The sequence below is a fragment of the Castor canadensis genome, chromosome 1 (assembly GCF_047511655.1).
Source record: "Castor canadensis chromosome 1, mCasCan1.hap1v2, whole genome shotgun sequence".
Classification (NCBI taxonomy): domain Eukaryota; kingdom Metazoa; phylum Chordata; class Mammalia; order Rodentia; family Castoridae; genus Castor; species Castor canadensis.
Window position 1 is genome coordinate 48,952,078 of NC_133386.1, and position 22,429 is coordinate 48,974,506.

The 22,429-nt window shown below is 38.6% G+C and overlaps 1 protein-coding gene across 2 annotated transcripts in view; it reads left to right on the forward strand.

Moving 5' to 3' along the window:
* The first annotated feature begins 11,034 nt into the window (after window positions 1–11,034).
* The window catches only part of Hdac2 (histone deacetylase 2), a 29,613-nt gene continuing 18,218 nt past the window's right edge, over window positions 11,035–22,429 (forward strand). Inside the window, exons 1-2 of one of the 2 annotated variants that reach the window (XM_074076195.1) lie at window positions 11,035–11,353; window positions 21,164–21,276. In XM_074076195.1, the coding sequence (XP_073932296.1) occupies window positions 11,302–11,353; window positions 21,164–21,276 (165 nt within the window). In that variant the 5' untranslated portion in view covers window positions 11,035–11,301. Of the gene's footprint in view, window positions 11,354–11,965; window positions 12,100–21,163; window positions 21,277–22,429 lie in introns of those variants that run through there. The other variant, XM_074076199.1, reaches the window with a different exon arrangement.

The window sequence follows — 22,429 nt, forward strand, 5'->3', positions numbered from 1 at the left end:
CAAAATAAAGGTATGTTATAGTGTTTTTGTATAATATGTGTTCTTGAAAAGCTATGAGTAAATTGAACTTCTATAGTTGAAAACATATTTCATTGTGAAAGACTATTATAGAATAACATTTTTAAATGTGAAAAATACAAACTATTTAGTGTCTTAATCTAAACTGTCAGTTTCTGAAAAAAAAAAAACATGTCTTCCTTATTGTGCACTATTCCTGAAAAATAAGATATGTAGATAGGTAGAGGTTACTAATAAATCATGTAAGCTTGAGAACAGAAATTCTGTTTTAAAATAGTAGACCATGTGTATAGCTATTAAGATGATATATTGATAAACTAGTGAATTTTATTAGTTTTACTTTTCATCTGTTTCATGTATAATCAAAGCTATGTTGGTTATAAGTGACAGGGACCCAAATCATATAATTTAAGCAGAACATGGGAAATTATTGGCCCATATTATTAGAGAGTCTACAGTTAGTATAAGCTTATGGGCATGGCTAGATTCAGAGGCTCAAATGTTATCTATTTCTTTCTATCTGTCTATCTATCTATTTATCTATCTATCATTATGTCTATCTGTCTATCATGTGTCATTGCCTACTTCACTCTGTATTACTTTTCATTGTTCTTTGTGCAAACAGGCTTCTCCTTGAGGCCAGGGAAGACAGCCAAGAGCAGAAATTAAGTCCCTCCAATTTGCTCTATCAGCAATGTCTGGGGGGAATACCCTGGTCCAATTTGGATCACAAGCACATGCCTGGAATGGGAGGACAGAAGCCATGTGATTTATAACACTACCAGAATTCTGGCCCTGCGTGGGGGGCAGAGCAGGATGTTCTGAACTGCAGTTTAAAGAACCAGAAGATGAGAAAAGTAAAAATGTAGTAGATAGACAAAAACTGTTGCTACAATTATCCTTTCTGGTTCATAGTTTTATAATTACAATGGACCTAAGCATTAGAATTAATTAATTTTGTTATATCAAAAGCTTTTTAAGGCAAATATTGGACAAATGAATAAAGATGCATGATATTATATTTAAAGGAAGCACCATTTATAAATACCCATTTTGTAACCTAACAGGGTTTAGTTAAACAAATCACACTTTATTCATATTTACTCTATAAACATATAGAAATGTACTGAGAAGGGAAAGACAAATTTGAAACATTATATATTTATGTCATTATATAAATGGTAAGTTCCTGTTTTTGTTTTACAATGTATTTTCTTACCTGCTTACATAGGTATATATTTACTAACATAAGTAATCTATATGCAACAAAATGTTATTAAGAGCTGGAAAAAGATGAATTTTTTTCATTTTGACTTTTTATATTTTCTAATTTTATACAAAGTTTTGTTTTTATAAAACAAAGCTAAAATTCTATATGATTGTTTTATGTATTCAACCCTAGTGACAAGTACAAATCCTTTGCAAATTAGCACAGTACAGTCAGTTTCACAATGGTAGCAATGGGCAGGTGTCAGACCTAACTAACATGGGCTAAATGATTTGGTTAATAAGAAAATTTTGGTCAAAAATCTCAGTGGACTGCACTGACTTGCAGCAAAATGTTTGGATACCAAGCATTGGTAATGTTTTTCAAAGTGTGGATCTTGGCCCACCTGTGTCAGAATCGCTCTGAGGAGCTTGTTGAAATGCAGGTTTCCTGGTTTCATCCCAGTCCTCGTGATTCAGAATTTTAGGAGGTGGGCTAGGGAACTGATATTTTCAGTAAGGGATTTTTATATACACTGAAGTGTGAGAACTCGTTTCAGAGACCATAGAGTAGGAACAGTATGAGAAGGATGCAATCAGGCTGCTAAGAGAAATGGTTCAGTGTTTCAGTGCTTTTATGTTGCAATTATTATTAATGGACAGTTCTTTTGTCTAGCATTTGACTATAAAATTATAAGGCTGTCATCCAACATTTGAAAAGTGGAATAATTTTAGCTGGGCATGGTGATACATACCTATAGTTTCAGCACTCGAGAGACAGAGGCAGGAGGATCATAAGTTTGATGCCAGCCTGTGCTATATATATAAATTATACATCAATAAACCTGGCTTTAGACGAGATCGGGCACGTTCAAGGTGGTATGGCCGTAGACAAACCTGGCTTTAAAAAGTAATCTGTATGCTGCAGAATTGTGCTCTTCAGCTGTCCTGTCTCAAAAAGTATATATACAATATTATATACTATATTACTTATAATATATATAAAGAGAATAATTTCATTACATGTAGGAACATTCTTTTCCTAGTAGAATGTACTCCAAATTTTAGAGATCAAAATTGATAAAATTTCCAAATTCACATCATAGAAAGAGTTCTAGGATCATATCTATTCTAAGTTGTTAACAAAAATGGTCTTCAAAGAACAGATAGTTCTGACTGTGGGCATTTCTCAAGCGTTAAGACAGCCTGCCTAATAAGCACAAGGCCCTGAGTTCAAATTCCAGTACCACCAGAAAACAAAAGCACAGACACTTCTGAAATAAATGGGAAAGGAAAAGGAGAAAGGGAGAAGGAAGGAGAGAGAAATTCATTGGTATTTTGCTGGCACCAACTAAGTGAGAAGGGCAAGCACTTTTATAAGAAAACTCCATCATGATTATTCTCTAAGTGATTTAAAATATAATTTTAATATACCAAAGTTCTATTTACAAATCAGCTTCTAGGGAATCTACTTTAAGTGTTTTCTGTTATCTTGAAATTTTAGCAGAGTAATGATGAAATGAAGGAATAAAAGTCGAAAAGCCCTGCTTTAACTCTTTACCCTAGTCAATGGATGCTTGAAAGCATTATACTGGAAACAGTAAGTAATCAAGGAAATAATTTAGTAGAAAAGCTTTAATAGAATAAAATGAGTTAAACTAAATTCTGATAAATGTTTACTATAAAGGTACTGAGTGGCTTTCTACTGAGAATAGCAAAAATCTTTATTGCCTGCTATTAGTACTTTTAAAGTACTTGGAAATACAGTATAAAGGAAACTCAGCAAAATATATAGATTAAATTACCTATTCAGTTATTCCTTCATTATTTCCTAGGATATTCTGAGAGTGGAAAGAAAACTTTAATACAAGAGAGCTATAGTACACCAGATTTCAGTTGTGCAGCATATAGGTTATTTTTTAAGTCAGGTTTATTGAGGTATAATTTATACACAGAACAAATTATACCTGTTATATTGTTCTATGAGTTTTGACAAACTTATACAGTCATACATCATCACCACAATCAAGATAGACTGTATCCCTCATCCCTTATGACCTTTGAAGACAATACCCTGTTCTCACCTCTAGACCTTGACAACCAATGGTCTGGTTTCTGTGTGTTGCTTTGCCTTTTTCTGAGTGTCACAGAAATGAAATCATATTATGTAGCCTTTTAGCTGTCCTTTTTCATTATTACAAGTGACTTTGAGACTTATTAGTGTTGTTGCATTTGTTAATTGTTCATTCATTTTGATTGCTCAATAGCACTTCATTACATACTGTTTTCTTTGTAGGTGTTTGTACCCAATTTTTGGGAACCTCCTTGCCCAGTCAAGTTGACACCTAAAAGTAACCATCATACAGTATGTACAGAATAATGTTTGATTACATACATATTTGGGCACTGTGGCTCAGCTAAGGTGACACATAAAATTAGCCATTAAAATGACCTATACTGGTCTGATATTAATCAATGATTATCCTTTATTTCATCCAGAAATGTTTCATTTTCTGGTTGAAATTTTTATAATAGGAATTAAAGTTCAATATTTTTTGAAAAGAAAGATAAGCCTAGTATAATATATTAACTATCAGAGGTAATCATATCAGCCATTTAAATTATGTTTGGATAGTTTGACAGTGGTGCATTTTGCTGGGAACCAGGGTCCCATCTCATACCAAAGGTCAGGTATTTTCTCCAGGTGACTCCTAACAACTGTTGTATATGACATAAGAAGTGTTTATTGGATGCTCCCGCCATAAGTGAATGATGCAAGAAGGAGTGGAGCTTAGAAACTGTTTTGGCAATGATGGTGTCAACTGATTCCAGGGTCTGGAACTGGGGTGGTGGGTCTAATAGTGGGAGTCTACAGTGCCCACTAGAGAAGCAGAAGCAACAGCACACATCATAACTAGACTCCTCACATGAAAACATTCAACGATGGCTCTTATGTCAGTTGATTCCTGTCAATTTCCCAAGCTTGTTCCTCTGTGAGCTACCTATTATACCTTTTTCTAATGAATACCCTCATGTCTATGGTAATCAGAATTAGCAAGTAAGAACACTGATAGATGATACTCTTGCCTAGACAGTTTGAAGGGAAGACACTGTGATACATGTTATAAATCAATTACAGCATAAGTGAGGTTATTTTGGTATGTTACAAAGCCTCGATTAATCTTGAGATAATGACTTGTGTAAATTTATATCAGTTATTCAAAATTCAAGGAAAAATAAGGTAAGGTTCTTTGCTGTTATCAGCTGAGCTGTGTCTCTTCCCAAACTTCCTATGTCGAAGCCCAAAAAATCAATACTTTAAAACATGACTGTATTTGGTGATAGGGTGTTTAAAGAGGCAAATAAGCTAAAATGTGGTGGTTAAGGTAGGCCCTAATACAATATCACTGGTATTCTTTCAACTAGAGGGTGTTAGGATGCAGACAACAGAGAGATGATTGTATTGAGGACACAGGGAGACAGTGGCCATTTGCAAGCCAAAAAGAGAGGCCTTGAAACCAAATCATCCAATATGTTGATCTTGGACTTCTAACCTCCAGAATTGTGAGAACACAAATTTCTGTTGTTTAACTCAGCCTATGGTATTTTGTTATGGCAGCCCTAGCAGACTAATACACTTGCCTTGTAATTTTGTAAAAGGAGATATCTGGGCTAAATAAATATAGGTGCTAGCTAAGCTGTATGTGGTACAAAACACAATTGAGGATAAATGTAGAGTTAAAAAGAGCGGTTATGAAAATGCTACATAAATTTAGGTATTTATTTCATATTTTGAAGCATCTGCTGAACTTGGTTGTTTAAAAAGAAACAAATATGTGTTTAACTACTGATGCGGGGAGGGGAGACAAACCTCAATATCCTGTTTCTAACATTTTGTCTTAAGAATGCTTTCAACATACATATATAACAACAAATGTAAACATTAGGTCAATAGAGGAAATATAAAACTAATGTTAAACTATCCTCACAAAATAAGGTAGCTATGTTATGATACCAGGTCATTATGCTGAATGTCCAGGGAAAAAAGATTGCTACTAGTACAGCTAAGTCAGAGTCCATAGAGAAAATTTAGTGTCCTAAAAATATGGGAACTATTTCAGAAAAAGAGTGAAAGGGACTAAAGAACGCAATCTCCTCAATTGTGCAAATCCAGGTGGAAGTTTTTATTAAGGAATGTGACTATAAATCTAGGTAGAGGTTACTGTACTAAGGCATAGTAATCTCTTGGGATATAGCACTAGAAAATCAGGATGATAAAGAAAGCAAACTCAATTAGAAAAGAGGAAAAGAAAAAGTCAGTTGCATGATCTACCCTCTACTGCAACTGGGTAACATCTACTCTGGACTATCAGCATTCCCTGCCTATGTTCATAAGAAAAAGATGAATCATCAATAACTTGTGATTCTATTCAAGTTCTCTCAATTTAAGTACCTCAACACTTTCACATTAACATAAGAACAATTATATAAAAGCCTATCAATTTTTTCCTATTAACTACCAATCTGGTAGAGTTTTTCAATTAAACCTTTCCAAATCTTATGTATAGTTTTGTAGGAACTTTCTCATTTTTCCCTCTATGGTCAGAAAGAAGAATCTAGAATTCACCTTGCGTTGTATATAAAATATCTATGGGGTCATGGTATAAGGAAAAATTTCTCCTTGCTAACAATGCTTTGGTATTACATTGTCATGAGCTATAAAGCATTTGAAATTTTCCCCTTTTTGCAAGAAAGTTAACGTGCTACAGATTCATGGATGCTGGCAGAAGTCACAAGAATTGTGGGTCAGAGAACAAGTATTTTATTGCTCACAGCACAGAAAGCAACATGAGCATCAGCATATTTAAGCCACTTTCTCTTGCCCCCAAGTCCCACGGGAAATAAGTGATGGACCCAGATGATGCCTGCATGCTTAGAGGATTGGATTGCAAAAGAGAAACACAGGACCAAAGGCCAAAATGTCTGGAGCAAGCAGCAAACAACCCAGCCCCCTTTTCCCTGATAGCAAGAGGTTACGTGACAGGCATGCTATGGATACCTTGACCTACTTAGTTGTCTAATGCACTGCTCATTCTCAGGAAAGACATGAGATGCGCATCTGACTCACTCAGCAAAACTATGTAGAAACACCTAAAGTCAAGACAGACCTGCCCCTAAATGTTCTTGGCAGAATTCAAATTTTCATGTGAATATGTGGCTCCATCAACCACTCTTAACAAATTTGACTGACATACACTTCATTTCATCTGTTTTATACAGTGTTTAGTGAATGCACGATCAACAAAATCCAAGCAGCAAGATAAGGACAATCTGCGGTTCTGATGTCAGTCATGACCTCTAGAATTTTAAGTTCCTGTAACACATCAGGTTCTACTTTAAAAAGCCAATGGCTTTCTCTTTAAGCCTTTTATTTGACCTTTCTACTTGATCTGAGGCCTTAATCCAGGTATAACTGAATGTATCAGGATGGTTAGGAGTCTACCATCTAGAGCAATTCTATCATCTATAGAACAATCTGGTCAATGAGTTGAAGCAAATCTGAATGACTTCTAAGGCTCAAGTGACAACACTAATCACTTTAGCTAAATTTAGGGACAATCTCTGACTCCCATCATTGGGACAACCAACCATGGAGTTCACATAAATGAGTTCTTTCAAGAAACAAGGGGTGGCCCTGTTTCAGAGAGATCTCCAGTCATGTGAGGGCTAATATGATCTATTCAAGGTTCCTTAAATATTTAAAAGTCTCTTAAGAACACACCTAATGTTACCAATCAGTTGGCTGGGGTTCTAATCTGCCCAGATAGGAATCATGGGTAGGAGAGGAGTTCTTCTAGTTTTTTCTGAACCCTTGGCAGGATCCTCAGCCCAACAGCAATAAGTGTTACAGCTCCCATGCCTCATATGTCTAGATCCACAGCGCTTGAAAGGAGCAATAAGTGTTACAGCTCTCTTCTCCATGAACAGGGCCTAGTTTCTTCTTTGTGGCTTTCCTTGCCCTTCTTTCTTCAGCCTCAGTTCTCAACCCACTCTCAATTTCTCTCTACTTCTACTTCTTCTCTACCCACTCTCAATTTCTCTCTATTTCTACCAGTACCACCTTTTACTGCTAATTCTATCACTGCCACTGCTGCTACTCTGCCTCTACCACTGGTAATGGCTCTATCATGGGTACTGGTGTCAGGATCAGCTAGAGTTCACCCAGCTTATGATGTCAAAAAGTCTGGTGCAAGCCATTTGCTGGGACAATGCCTTCAGGAGGCAGACTTGTGCCTTGGTAGCAACATGTGGTGGTTGTCATACAGCTTCCTCAAAGTGTGCATGGAATAGTTAAAGCAGTCAGTGCTGGCATGAGGACAGTCTGGCTGCCTAGCTGGCAGTCTTTCACTCAAGGAAGACAGAACTGGGAAACGGTCTAACAATGTCAATTAGGGAGTCCAATCAGCCGAACTCCCCAATATCTCAGCACATTTAAGGGAAAAAAAAAAACATCAAAAGAAGTGTTTATCATTAACAGTTCTTTAACAGTATGTAACAGTGCTCTATTTTTTTTTTTTTTTTGGCCATACTGTGGTTTGGCCATACTGGGTTCAGAGGCCTTGTGCTTGCTAGGAAGATGGTCTATCTACCATTTGAGCTGTGTCCCCACTCCTTTTTTGCTTTAGTTCTTTCTCAGATAGAGTCCCTTCTTTCTTGTTCAGGGTTGGCCTCAGACTGTGATCCTCCTACCTATGTTTCCCTCATAGGTGGAATTGCAGGCACCCCCCCCACCCCCGCAACTTTTGGATGAATAGGGTCATACTAACTTTTTACCTGGGTTGGTCTTGAACTGTGAAACTTCTAATCTTTGCCTCTCAAGTAGCTGGAATTACAGACATATACCACCATGCCAAACAATGTTTAACTCCTACCTCAGTGCCCCAGGGAGAGGTGGATCCCTATCATTTATTTCATAAAGAAATAAATTACTATGATCTTGGAAGCATAGAAATTAATGCCTTGCTTCCACCCAAGAAGTACAGTCCTGGAAGTGACCAAGTATCCATAGAAAGAATATGTTGATTAAGATTGTAGGGGTTCCTTACGGAACCAAGGTAAGTCTGAAAGGATAGATTTACACTACCTATAATATAGGTAGTCCCCCCCACCTGGAAGAAAGTTATAAAAAACAAAGAGAGTTTTTAAACTGACTTCCTCATATTCAGCCTCAAACCCTTACACTTAAATCCCTCACTAATTCCTCATTTACAGGCAATAGAGACATATTTGTTTCCCAGTTGACCACACAATTGGTCAACACCTTCACTACTAGTTCCCATGGCTTTCCCATGTATTCTGCTAGTTGGTTGACAAAGCGCTCCTCTTTCCTTTTCCAGATAGCCATGCCTCTGTCAGTACCCTATCTTAAAACCCAAAACTACCAAGAATTGTGAAGGAGCTGAGACTTTCCTCTATTTGCAAGCCAGCAAGTTAACCTACCACAGTTTCATCATGCAAGTATTCAATGCAAGATTCCTGTGTTCAACACAAAGGATAATCCATTATTCATGGCAATAACAGTGACCAGAGTATTATTTTTTGTGCTACTGCCCTGAACTCTTTAATTCCCACAGGCCAACATAGTTCAAAAACTACTCTACATTGATTTTCTTAAGGTTTTTTTGAGGAGGAGGGAAAATGGGTTTGAACTTAGGGCTTTGTGCTTGCAAAGCAGGTGCTCTAACCCTTGAGCCACACTTTCAATCCATTTTGCCCTGCTTATTTTGGAGATGGGGTCTTGAGAACCATTTGTCCCGGCTGGTCTCAAACTGCAATCCTCCCAATTTCAGTCTCTCAAGTAGCTGGGATTACAGGCATGAGCCTGATTTTCTTAATGTGCTTCTCCATATTCATATGAGGAATTGATTTGTAAGTAATAATACCCATTTTACAGATAAGGGAATTTAGAATGACAACAAAAGTTTATTTAAGTGATTTGCTAAGACAGACTTGTTTCCTCTTCTTATGAAACTCTACCTTAGGGGGCATTCACATAAATTGTGAGTCACTGTAACAAGGTTAAGCATTGATCATAGGGGCACAAAATTTTACTGCCATGTGAAGGATACAGAAAATAAAGTTTGGGGTGTGGGGGGGAATGAAGTAAGTCTTCCTGAAGGAAATGTCTCATGTTAAGGGGAAAACGTTGGAGGGGGTACATTTAAGACATATTGTAAGTACTTACATAAATATCACAATGTATCCCCCAAAAATAATAAATAAAAATTCACTGTGTTGGGTCTGGGTAAGAAAATTAGTTTCTACCAAATTAACTTATTCTGTTTTCTCAGAATTTCCAGGTTTACTTTTGAATTGATAGAGCAAAACTGAGAAAGTCAAAACCATGTAATTAACTTTTACCTCTAAGCAAGTGCCTCTTCCAGTGTGATTCCAGTCACTTGGGGTCTTGTTAAAAATACACACTTGAGGGAGAGGGGGATGTGACAAAGATCACCCTGGATTTATTCTTAAATCTCTTGGGGTGAAGTCTAGGAAATTGCTACTTTAAGCATGAACACTCCTGGGGATTTGAAGTCAGGTACAAAAACAGTATTTTTGTTAGTGGCTCCAAACGGTTCTTGACCTTTTGGGGGAAAGGAACATGTGATAGGCACATAGGGGGTGTGTGGGGGGGTGCGAATTGTAAGTGATACATCTGGGAGAAAGAATGCTACACTGCAGGTCTGGCGAAGTGGCTCAGTTGGTACAGCCCCCTGTGTAAAGTCCACAAAAAAAAAAAAAAAAAAGCAGCTACATTGCAGATTATCAGCTTCTACCCCTCACCAGCAGGGTTGTTGGCTGACTTAGGATAGGTGCTTGATAGATGTTAAGCTCTTGACCACAAGGACTCAGGTTGTAAATTCCAACAGTTTTGAAAGTCTTTTCTCTTAGATTTCTGCTCCAATCTTCCGGTTTCCAACCAGCAGCACACTCAAGGTAATGGAATTGGTAAGGTATGTTTGGAAAAGACTGAGTTCAACACTCCCTCACCTTAGTTAGCACTTGGGAAGACCTTTTTCTTATTCTGTCCCAATTTATAAAGAAGGAATGGAAATAGCACTGTTGGGAGCCTTAACGAAGTATTACAGATTTCAATGAAATATAAAATGCTAAGAACCATGCCTTATGCAATGTTAGTTCAATAAATGCTTATTCAAACCCAAGCAGCACCCTCTTCCCTTAACGTTTGTAGTAAGTCCATAACTCAAGGCAATTATCAACAGAAAGAAAAGAAGGAAAGAGAAGGAAAAACAGAGAAAAAAGAAATAATGAAAAAATACGAAAATCCGGCCACCAGGTCCCGGGGCCAAGTGCTATAGTCCAGGGTCACCTGAAGCCCCAAACTTGCGCCTGAGTGGTCTCTCCCCGTCCTGCCTGCGGCACGTGGCCGACTCAGGCGGGAGCTTCGCGGCACTGGGGGGAAGGGAGCAGCGTGGGACGACGCCGAGGGGGTCTAGACCGCCAAGGCTACGGTTGAGCAGGCGCCGACTGCGCAGGCTCAGGATAGACGCAACCACTATGCGAGGATTCGAGGGTGAGGACGTTAACCAGGTTCTACGCTCTTTCTCTCTGCTAGCGGAGAAGCTTGGGCCTTCTTTCCTTTTTTTGAAGACTATATACGGTACCATCCTCCGCAAGTTATTCATCACTAGCAGGACACTTGTCCCAAACCGGAAGCGGCCTCCTTGACCAGCTGTGCCTCTTCCCTCCCCCGTGAAGGCCACAGTGGATGCGTCCCGCCTTCCCCCGGCCTCCGGAGGTGGTTTGGCGGCCCCCTCCCCCTCCCCAGTGTCGCGAGTTGGCGCCGCTGCCACCCCCAGCTCCGTGCTCTTGGCCCCTGGGCCGGGCGGTACCGAACCCTCCGGCGTCCCCTCTTGCCCTCCTTCCGACCTGCCTTTCCCTGTGGGACTGTCACCCCTCTCCGCCCCTCAGCCCTTGTGTCTCTCCGCCGAGCCGCGGCGGCAGCAGTAAAGGAGGAGGAGCCGGAGCCGGGAGGCGGCGGTGGCCGGCGGGTCCATGGCGTACAGTCAAGGAGGCGGCAAGAAGAAAGTCTGCTACTATTACGATGGTGAGAGAGCCGCCGAGCGGCAGAAGGGACGGCAAGACTGCGGCCCCAGGCCTGGAGCTGCTCGGGGCGCGCGGCCGTCGTCGCGAGTGGGCGCGGGTGGTGAGGGGTGGGAAGGAGGAGGGACCGACGCCTGGACGCATCTTAACCCGTTCCCGGCCCGACGTTGTGGGTGGGAGACGCGAATTCCCCGGGCGACCCACTTGCCTCCTGCCTGTCCCTCCGGCCTTGCGACCCCAGGCCGGCCTAGTCTGGCTTCGTGGAAGTGGGAAGGGGCGCCCCGCCCCTGCGGTTGTCGCGCCCGCCGCCTGGGCCAGCGCAGGTTTAGGGGCGTCCGGTCCCAGCCTCCTGTACCCGGCCTTTTCCTGCTGAATCAAAATTTGAGCTTGGCCCAGACTACACAAAGCCTCGCGGCCTCGAGAGCTCCGCCCCTCTGGCCCTCTCCCCCAACCCCTTCCCGGCTCCTCTGCTCCCTTCTCCCCTGCTCCCAGTCTGTCTGCACGAGCGTCTGTCCTTTCTCTCTGCTCGCAGCCGCATCCCGGACCCCTCGACCCGGGTCGCTGGTGCAGGGTAGTTTGAGCATCCCCGCGCCCCCGCTCCCCGGGTTCGGCGAGTGGCGCCCTCACGCTCGTGTTCTGCGTGGGCTCCATCCCTCCCCTTTGTTCGCCGGGTTCTTTGAGCGCCACTTTCTCAGATTCAAATGGAAGGGCTGCGCTTCCTGAGTAACAATTAGGGTTTTGGAGTTCGAGGTAAGTAGTCGTTAAGGAAAGTAAAAGGAGGTGGTAGGGAAACGTGGAACTGTTAGTGCCTGCGTTGTAGATCAGACTCGATGAGTCCTGGCTTGCCTCTGGGACGTGGTTGCCACCCACGTCTTTGTTGCTCTTTGTTCGATTAGGAAATATACGCCCTGCTCTGGGGGTGTAGAAGAGCATTGGCATTTTGCTTGTCAAGGCTGTTTGTAGGTGGTGGGAGTCTTAGTATAAGAAAACCTTAAGAAGTAGTGCACAAAGACCAAGTAGGTAATCAGGTAAGTTTGAGGTCACAGTGCAGTGAGTTATAAAAAGTAATTTTAAGGGATCTCGAACTTGAGTGTAAGCAGTAACATTAGATCTCTGAATCCTGTTTCCTGTGCCAGTCTTATATTAAATGGAGTACTATCCTGTTTCACAGATTCCACAGACTTTGGTAGATAATCTTGAGAGATGGAATAGAAAATTTAACAAAGAAGCTAGTCTCGGTCACCTGAAAGTCCTATCAGATTTGTACAAGGCAGTGCAAATTGTGGAGCTGCTTCCTACATTTAGTGTACTAAAGTTACGTTGTAGGTCAGAATGAACCTGACTTTAACTTGAAAATGGCCATACCATCTCTTCATTTGGCAAAGATTAATCTTTTAATGCCTGTTTTAAATAGCCACCTGTGTCATTTGCTGGAAAAAGCTAAAATCTTAGAGAAAACTAAGACGAAATGGAAAAAGTCCTTTTTAATATTTTTGAGAGGACCACACCTGTTACGTAAATGGGTTTGACATTATACCATCATAGAGAGGTGGAGATGGGAGCACCTTTTAATTTTAACATGAATTACATTGCATATTTTGGGCTAATGGCAAAGTCTTGTCCTGAATTCACTGATGGAGATGGAAAGGAAATAAACTTGTTAGTGTTTTAAAAAATTATATTTTTTCTAAAATAAACATTTATTCTTCTATAGATGTGTAAAGGATGTAAAGGGAAGAGGCTTAATTAATGGTTTGGGAAAACTGGTGCTGGGACTTTTCTTGGAACTATCAGTTAATGTTGACAGTGATAGGCTCAGAAGGGGTAAGCTGCTTATAACTTGTTATCACAAGGCTTAGACTGTGGAACGAGGAGGTGCACTTTTGTAGCAGTTTTCTGAGCAGGTATTTGTTCCTTGGCCCCCTTTGTTGAGGAAGGGGACAGGCACTGTTTCCAGGGATAGGATACAGGTTTGACTGGTAAAGTGGAGATACTTTAAAAAGTCTTGTGATTATGGCTTAATACTTTAGCCCATGCAACTGCTTTACCTGATAGTTACCAACCAGATACATAACTGACAGTTTGGAAATCTGGTGGGTTATGTCTCTTACTTGTAGCTCTTACTTGATTTGTTTTTAGAGTGGACTTTCTGGTTGCTCACATTCTGAATATTCTTTGAGGGGTTTGGGGGGAGGTGTAGGGAGGTAATAAAGTTTCAGAAACTATTAAATTGGATAGTTAAAATTATGCTAATTGATATGTAATTGCATACTAAGCTCTGCACAAATAATATCCAAAATTTTTATCTTCATTACCAAAAACCCTACTTTGCCAAGCTTGGTGTCATAATTCCAACACTTGAAAGCTGAGGCAGGAGGCTCTCCAATGCCAAGGTCAGCCTTGGGCTATATAGTTCTAGTCCAGCCTGGGCTACATAGCCAGACCCTGTCTCAAAGAAAACAACTTTGTCAGTTTATGAAAGTAGTAATACGGGTGTGGCTCAAGTGGTAAAGGACCTGCCTAGAAAGCATAAGACCCTGAGCTCAAACCCCAACACTGCAAAAATAAAAGTAGCAGCCAGGCACTAGTGAGTTAGACCTACTTGAGAGGCTGAGATGGGAAGTATTGGGATTCCAGGCCAGCCTGGGCAAATGGTTCTTGAGACCCCATCTCCAAAGTAACCAGAGCAAAATGGACTTGGAAGTGTGGCTCAAGTGGAGCTCCTCCTTTGCAAGTGCAATGTCCTGAGTTCAAACTCCAGTTCAGCCAAATAAAACAAAAGTAGCAGTAGTTTTTCTTTTTTTAATTATGAAAAGAGGATGCGAGTAAAGTAGCTTCTGGTACTAAAGAACTAGATGACTTTCATGTATACAGAGTGTTTGGGTTGGGAGTGGGTAGTATCAGTAGTAATAGGTCCTGAAAAATCTAACCTAAATTAGCTGGTATTAACTTGTTGACAATAGAAGTAAAAGAAAGGAGTAAAGTAGTGAATTCTATAACCATTAGGTGTCCTGGCTTTCTGCTTACCAGGGTCATAGGCACACTCTGAGCCTCTTGCAATTCAGAATGCTTATCACAAGCTGGATGCCAGTGGCTCACGCCTATAACCCTAGCTACTCAGGAGGCAGAGATCAGAAGGATCACGGTTCGAAGCCAACCCAGGCAAATAGTTCATGAGCCCCTATCTTGAAAAAACCCATCACAAAAAAGGGCTGGTGGAGTGGCTCATGGTGCAGGCCCTGAGTTCAAGTCCCAGTACCTCAAAAAAAAAAAAAGAATGCATATCATTGAGGTTGTGTGCTGCTTTCTCAAAGAAAGGTACTTCTAAAGATACAAGTATTTTTCTTTGTATGGGTTATAATCTTCAGAATTGTATACTTTAGATCACTGTAATGCTGGTCCCAAGTGAACCTTCAGGCATCCATGCCTGTGCCTTCAAAGTTTCCAAACACATATTTCTAAATCTTGATAATTCTTTTATATACATACAGCTAATTACAGTCACTAAGATCCCCTCTGACCCTAAAATGATGTGGTTTTCCTCTACTCAAATGTAATTAGCAAACTAAGCTGGCTCTGTCTAATTGCAATGCTTTATTTAGAAATGTTAAGTATACATTGTTTTGAATTAAGCTTGGGGGGTCTAGGATTATAATGCAATATAAGAGTTCAATTGCTCTGTGCTCTTTTTTCTTCCTCTGATAGGGTTGCATAATGAAAACGTTTGGAGACAAGTGGCCCCTAGAAAATCACTTAGCACTGTACAAAGATAGAATTTAACAGTTACCAAATCATGCCTCCTAGTGTTTTCCTAATTTACTTAACAGATACAGGACTTGTACTCAGCAGCTGATTGTTGTCAGATTTTTTATATTTTTATTTAAAACAGTGGTGCCAGTGTCTTTTGTTAGATAGCCTTACTACAGCCGCATGTATTCTTAGCTGTGGTATAAATCCTTACTATCCATAAAATGCATAGTTATTCTTTGGGACATACCAGTGCTGAAGGAATTACAGTAACAGTTCAGGAATACTAATGATACTGTTTATACATAGTAGAACTTATATTTTAAATAAGACAGATGTCCTGTGCTTGAATCCTTGTTTCTTCCAGAATTCCTTTACCACTCATTTCATACTTCACCTTGTCAGAGATTTGGTGCTATTACCTTGATCACTAATTACTGCTTTATTTTTTTTATCACTTCTATGAATTAAGTTTTATCTCCACCATCTGAACTTGAACTTTGAGTTCTTGATAAATAAATGATTAATTCCTTATGGATTTACAGATAGAGCACTTCCACAGAACACTTTTTTTTTTGTAGTACTGGGATTTGAACTCAGAGCCTCACACTAGTTAGGCAGGTGTTCTACCACTTGAGCTACTCTGCCAGCCACTTTTTTTGTGTGTTGGGCTGGGGTCTGGCAAATTATCTGCCTGGACTGGCTTTCAACTGATAGCCTCTTTATCTCTGCCTCCTGACTAGCTAGAATTACAGGCATGAGCCATAATTCTTACAGCTACTTTTGAGACACAGGCAGGTAGGATAGATGTGATTTTGTCTGTTTTATAGATGAAGACAGATTTGTATTTCCTCAGTCAACCAAATTCCTTTTCCACATTCTCTTAGTTGTCCAATGAGAGATGAACACCTGGAATGTAAAGATTCCCCCCCACACACCTTGTTTATAGAGTTTCTGCTACCAGAAACAAATAAATAAATAAAAATAGTATTAAGTTATTATTTCTTTTCCTTAACAAAAGCTTTAAATGTTGACAAATCCTTAAAACAGTTGGAATTGGGGAAAGGAAGGTATGATTTCTTAAGAGAATGTTAACAAAGGGAAATGCAGGTATCATCAGATTTAAAGTCCCAGTCTAAGGGTGTTATTTGTATTGATTAGTAAGTCTTATCCTCAATTTCAGTAGCTTATACTTGTTCATGAATTCAGCTTTGGGCTCAGAAATACCAAATATATGTTAAAGTCATGTGTGCCAGGTAGACAAAAAAGATTATCTCTTAAGAGAACAAGAGGGCTGTAGGGATTATAGCTCAGTGGTAGAGAACTTGCCTACTTGCCTAGCATTTGCAAAGCCCTGGGGTTGATCCCCAGACCTGGAAAGGGAGAAAAAAGGATCTTTGATAAGAGAATCAATCAGACAATAGAAGGGCCTGAAGAAAGAGAATGGGCCAGTTTTAAAAGTTTCCATCATAATGACATTGCAAACTGCAAAGGCCAAGTAGTTAGAACTTGGCATGCCAAAGAGAAAGCCAGCCAAGAGGAAGACATGAGGGACCCATGGGATGCTCAGCTAGGCAGTAAAAGACCAGATCACATGAGGCTTTGTGTTAAGAGATTTTGAATTTATTCAGGGATTGGAAAGCTAGTGAATGTTCTGGTTTTGTTATTTTTTTTTCTTTTTAAGTAGAGGCCATTCTCATAAAAGAATTGTAAGTAATAGAATGTAGGCTGAAAGCATGAATTAAATGTGCACAGGTCTACATAGAATGAAATGGTTGTGTTTTAGATGGAAATGGACATATTTGGGGGAATAAAGGAGAATAATGGAGGGGGGTGAATTCAGCTATGATATATTGTAAGAACTTTTGAAAACGTCACAGTGTACCCCTAATACAACAATAATATAATTTTTAAAAAGAAATGAACATATTTGAGAGAGGTTTGTAGAAAACCAACAGAACATTGATGAATGAAGTTGGAGGTGAGGAATGGTGGTAAACAATAAAAGATGGCTCCTACATTTCTGAATTGAGCAGTCAGGTGGGTCTTAGTACCACTCGTAGAGATGGTAAAGACTAATCAAAGGCTCTGTTATTGCCGTCTTATATTTGAGATCTTTATTTAGTTCAAATGAAAATACTGAGAAGAGTTACCTCTTCTGGAACCCAGCAAGGAGAGGCCTACCTATAGCTGGTAAAATATTGAAGCTTTAAAAATATAGGCAAAAGGACCTAGGACTCATTCTTGAGAGATGATTTAGGGCAGAACTCTTTATTCGCTGATGTACTCAGGTATCTAGAACAGTGCTTAACTTGCAAAGTAATAGGCTCTTAATTTGTTTTCTCAGGTTGAAAAAACACTGATATTTAAAGGTTGGCAGAAGAATGGGCATGAGGTATTAGGAAAATCCAGGAGAAAATGGTATTATGGGATGTAATGAGGAAGGACCAATTACGTTAAAACCTGCTAGCTGATTAAAATTTTATCTGTGGCAGACAAAAATAACACAGTAACTTTTTCATACTTTTTTTTGTTTTTCCCTGAATCTTTTTTTAGTTAGTTTAACTTTGAGGGTAAAAGTTTATTTCATAGTCCTAAAATCTAAAATGATCAGAAAATTGTAAGGGTTTTTTTTTTTTTTTTAATAACTCACTTGGAATCAAGAGCTTAACCAGAATTAGCAATACAATGCTATTTATGTTTGTTTGTTTATTGCAGTACTGTGGTTTGAACTCTGGGCCTACACCTTGAGCCAGTCCACCATCCCTTTTTTGTGATGGGTTTTTTTGAGATAGGGTTTGGCATGCTAGTTGCTGGAGCTGCCTCCTGAGTAGCTAGGATTGCAGGCATGAGCCACTGTTGCCTAATTTATTTATGGTCTTTATTCCACTTATTGTGAATATTTACATATTTTTTGTGTTTAGAATTCTGCCAAGGCTTTAGTATATTAATACAGCAGATTGTACCATATTACCTTTAACAAAATCTGAGTAAGTCTGAAATTTGAAATGTATCTAGTTTCCAGAATTTAAGATAAGCAGGGTGTGGTGGCTCAAGCCTAATTGTAGTTATTTGGGAGGCTGAGAATGGGAGAATCACAGCTCAAGGACAGCCCAGGCCAAAAAAAATAAATTCATGAGATCCCCATCTCTGGAAAAAGTTGGGTGTGGTGGTCCGTGCCTGTCATCCCAGCTACAGCAAGGAAGCATAAAATCATGATATAGGCCAGACTAGGCAAAAAGCAAGATCGTATCTCAAAAATAACCAGAGCATACAGGGTTGGAGCTGTGGCTTCATGCGTTAGAGTTCCTGCCTCATAAGCACAAATCCCTGAGTTCAAACCTCAGTACTGCCAAAAATTTTTTTAAAAGAGGAACTTCAAATAAGAGATTGTGGACTTTAGTAACCAGTTTCATACAATTCTGATCACTTCTTGAACAGTGATCAGTTTTTAAAGTTGCAGATAAATTATTCTAAGTGGTAATTTCTTTGCATTAGCAAGAAAAGGAAGGTTGTGTTTTAAGTATTTTGATGGAAATAGGATAACATTTAAAATGCTGAAACTAGATAGCTGGCCATTTAAATGAAATGAATGAAAACTATAGGTTCATCAAACTAGGAGACATTTTGTCTTTATTAACAGGTAGATGTCTACAAAGCAGTCATCTAGAGGACTGACATTAAGCAGGAAAAAGTTAGAAGCAGTTCTTTTGTAACTTTCTTTCATTTGGAGGAATTCCTGATAAAATAATCTGTAATTTGGCTGCCCTTGTAGACATGTGTCATTTGGGCTGTACACATATTCTTTGTAGAACTAGGGTCTCAAAATATGGCAGAGAAAGCTATGTACAGTAATATAAATTTAAGGACCCTGTAACAATTAAGTTACTTTGATAGATTAGAATAGGTAACTGCTTCCCTTAATTTTCTTTAAATTAACAAAGACCCTCAGTTTTAGTTAAAAATATGTATATTCCATATTATGTCATTTTTGCCTTGCTCCTACTGTTTCTTGTGACTATAAGTGCCATTCTGCTAGTGACTACTCCTTAATAATTGACTGTGAGCTGTCATTTCTGGGATATAATGTAGCTCCTCTAGTTCCTAGTTGTATGACTGATGATTTTACTTGACTTGTCTATATCTCCTGCTTCTTCACAATTATAAAATAGGAATATTCCTGCATCACTGAATTGTTAAAAAAATTAGAAAGATAATGCATGTGAAGTGCTTAGAGTAGCGTCTTCTCTACTCAGTAAATCTTAATTGCCCCTGTATATTTTCTTATAAGACACTGAGAAATTGTCATTATCTTTTCCTTTCCATTGGATTCTTAGTATGCCTATTAACCAAAATAATTTGGTTTTAAGATGTAGATGTTAGAGGTATTTCTTCTTGTTAATACACAGAAGCAAATGAAAGTTATGTGAAGACTGGATGTTCTTCTTACTGTATTCTGTTTGTAGTGATGATAGCTTAGAAATATCTTCCTTGCCTTAATTTAAGTACTTGGTGCTTTGTAACCTTAATTGATTACCTGATGAGACTAGGCTGCTTTCAAGAAACTAGTTGTACTGCCACCATGTAGGGCAGAGCTTTATGGCAAATCCTTGGTGTAGGTAGTTTGTGTCTTGCCTTAGTAGCCAAATGCAGACTAATGCTGCATAGTACCCATAGCCCTGCTTTGTGACTTGTCTGTATTGTTTCTTAGTGTCATTGTTGGCACCTGTGTTGAAAAGGTTGCTCTTCCTTTTAAGCAGCTGTGTGTCTGTGTGTGTGTGTTTAAATTGTTTTTAAACAAGAGCTTGGGTTGCAAAAATAAAATTAAATAACTCAGAGGTATTAGTCATAATATTAGAAGCATGAATTTTTATAATGGTGGATATTCACTCAGGATGGAGGTAGAGGCATGAGGATCTTGAGTTTGAGGTAGGCCTGTGCTACACAGTGAGACCCTCAAGAAAAAGTGAATGTTCATCCTGAACTATTGTCAAGTAGATAGAGAGTATAAAAGTTCTTAGATTTTTGTTTTTGTTTTCCATTAAATAAACAAACACAAAAAAGTGTGTATTTAAGGAAGACTTTGAAAGATTTATTATCTCAAAAGTGGGTAAATGACATTTTTTATCCTAGCTTGTATTGTATAAACCTGTGTTGAAACAATAGATTTCCAAAAATTAAAAGTAGCTTAGCTGTCCTAACTTTTGTGTGTTGTGGGGGGGACTCAGATTCAGCGCCTCATGCATCTAACAAAATTTTTTAATTGTTAAAACATTGTAAGCATTGCTAAAAATGATCTTTAACTTTATAAAGGCTGTTGTAAAAACTGCACCGTACATAAGAAGAATAACTTATATTTAAGAGTTCTTGCTGGCCCTTTCTATGATAAGTATAGCATGTTACCTGGAAGTATTAATTTTACGAAATTTGATGAAAATCTGATTTCACTATTATTTGCTTATTTTACACACAATTTTTTAAGACATTGGGTCATAAGATGTTATTTTAAAAGAAAAGTTAGGAACTATAACTGTTTAGTCACAAGAAATGAGAACATAAATACCTTAAAGAATGTCATGAATACATTTTAGCATAGCAGAACTTACTTTAGAACCTAAGTTTCAGTTACCAAAACTTCTGATAGACTATGATGGGCATAGAAGAATTTAACCCTCATAATACCAACTATGAAGAATTTCTGAGGTGTCAGTAAATATCTAAGAAGCAATGTTTGCCAGAAAAAAATTTAAAAAAAAATTTTTTAATCACATGAAAGCATCTGAATTTGCAAGAATATACTAAAGTATCACTTTAGGGAACAAAAACTTTAAAAAAGGAAACAAAAAGTTAGTACAACTTTCCTTGATCTACAAATAGTAATGGAGTCGTTAGCATGTAAAAGGTGCATGATAGCTTGATTTTCTAATAGTTTGAAAATTGCAAAAATAATTCTAAAATCACTAAGATTTTTAATCTTACTTAAGCAATAAATGCCTTTTAAGGTTGAACATACTTGGATTTGAATAGTTCTGTGGTCTGTATTGTTTACTTTGTATCTTTATTTTAGGTGATATTGGAAATTATTATTATGGACAAGGTCATCCCATGAAACCTCATAGAATCCGGATGACTCATAACTTGCTGTTGAATTATGGTTTATACAGAAAAATGGAGATATATGTGAGTATACCTTTTGGTAAATATTTAGCACTAATTTTTTTTTAAACTAGTACTTTGAAATTTCATTATTCCCCTCTTTTCATCCTGTTCCTTTAGTCATTTTATACGCAGTTCCTCCTATCTGTAGCTGCCCTGTTTCTGGAGAACAACTTCATCCAGCATATCAACTATTTTTGTTAAAATAATTGTTGAGTGCCTATGCTGATAAAAAGGGTTGACCTGGGACTGTTACAAAGGAATTGTGTAGAAAATTAACCTTACAAGTATTTATTGGTAATACAATACATGAAACTTTTTTTTTTTTTTTTTTTGCAGTACTGGAGCTTGAACTCAGGGCCTACACCTTGAGCCACTCCACCAGCTCTTTTTTGTGAAGGGCTTTTTCAAGATAGGGTCTCACAAATTGAACCCCAATCCTCCTCATCTCTGCCCTCCTGAGTAGCTAGGATTACAGGCAGACTGCAGATATCTTAAGATATAACAGCTACCTTAGAGTTTTTGTGGATAAAGCAAGGAGGTATATGTAAACAAATATAAGACGCAACAGTACTTATTTATTGCATGAGAAAAGAAAGACTTGAAGCAGTTGACAATATTAGACAATGTTACATGAATTATTTTCTTGTACATATAGATATTTTTGATAGGAAGATTTTGATAAGAATTAACTCTGGATGAAGTTACTCTTCATCCAAATGTGAATGAAGTGTATCATATGAAATGGAGCTCTTCAAAAGAAGCAAATTAGAATAAGCAAAGAAAAAGGTGGATCGTAAGAATGAGTTCTTTTTTTTAAATTTTATTTATTTTCTTTTATTCATATGTGCATACAATGTTTGGGTCATTTCTCTCCCCTTCCCCCCACGCCCTCCTTTACCCCCCCTACCCCCTCTCTCTCCCCCCCTTACCCCCTCACTACCAGGCAGAAACTATTTTGCCCTTATCTCTAGTTTTGTTGGAGAATATAAGCAATAATAGGAAGGACCAAGGGTTTTTGCTAGTTTAGATATACAGGGAGTTGACTCACATTGCTTTCCTGTACATGTGTGTTGCCTTCTAAATTAATTCTTCTCGGACTAACCTTTTGTCTAGTTCCTGGTTCCCTTCTCCTGTTGGCCTCTGTTGCTTTAAAGTATCTGCATTAGTTTCTCTG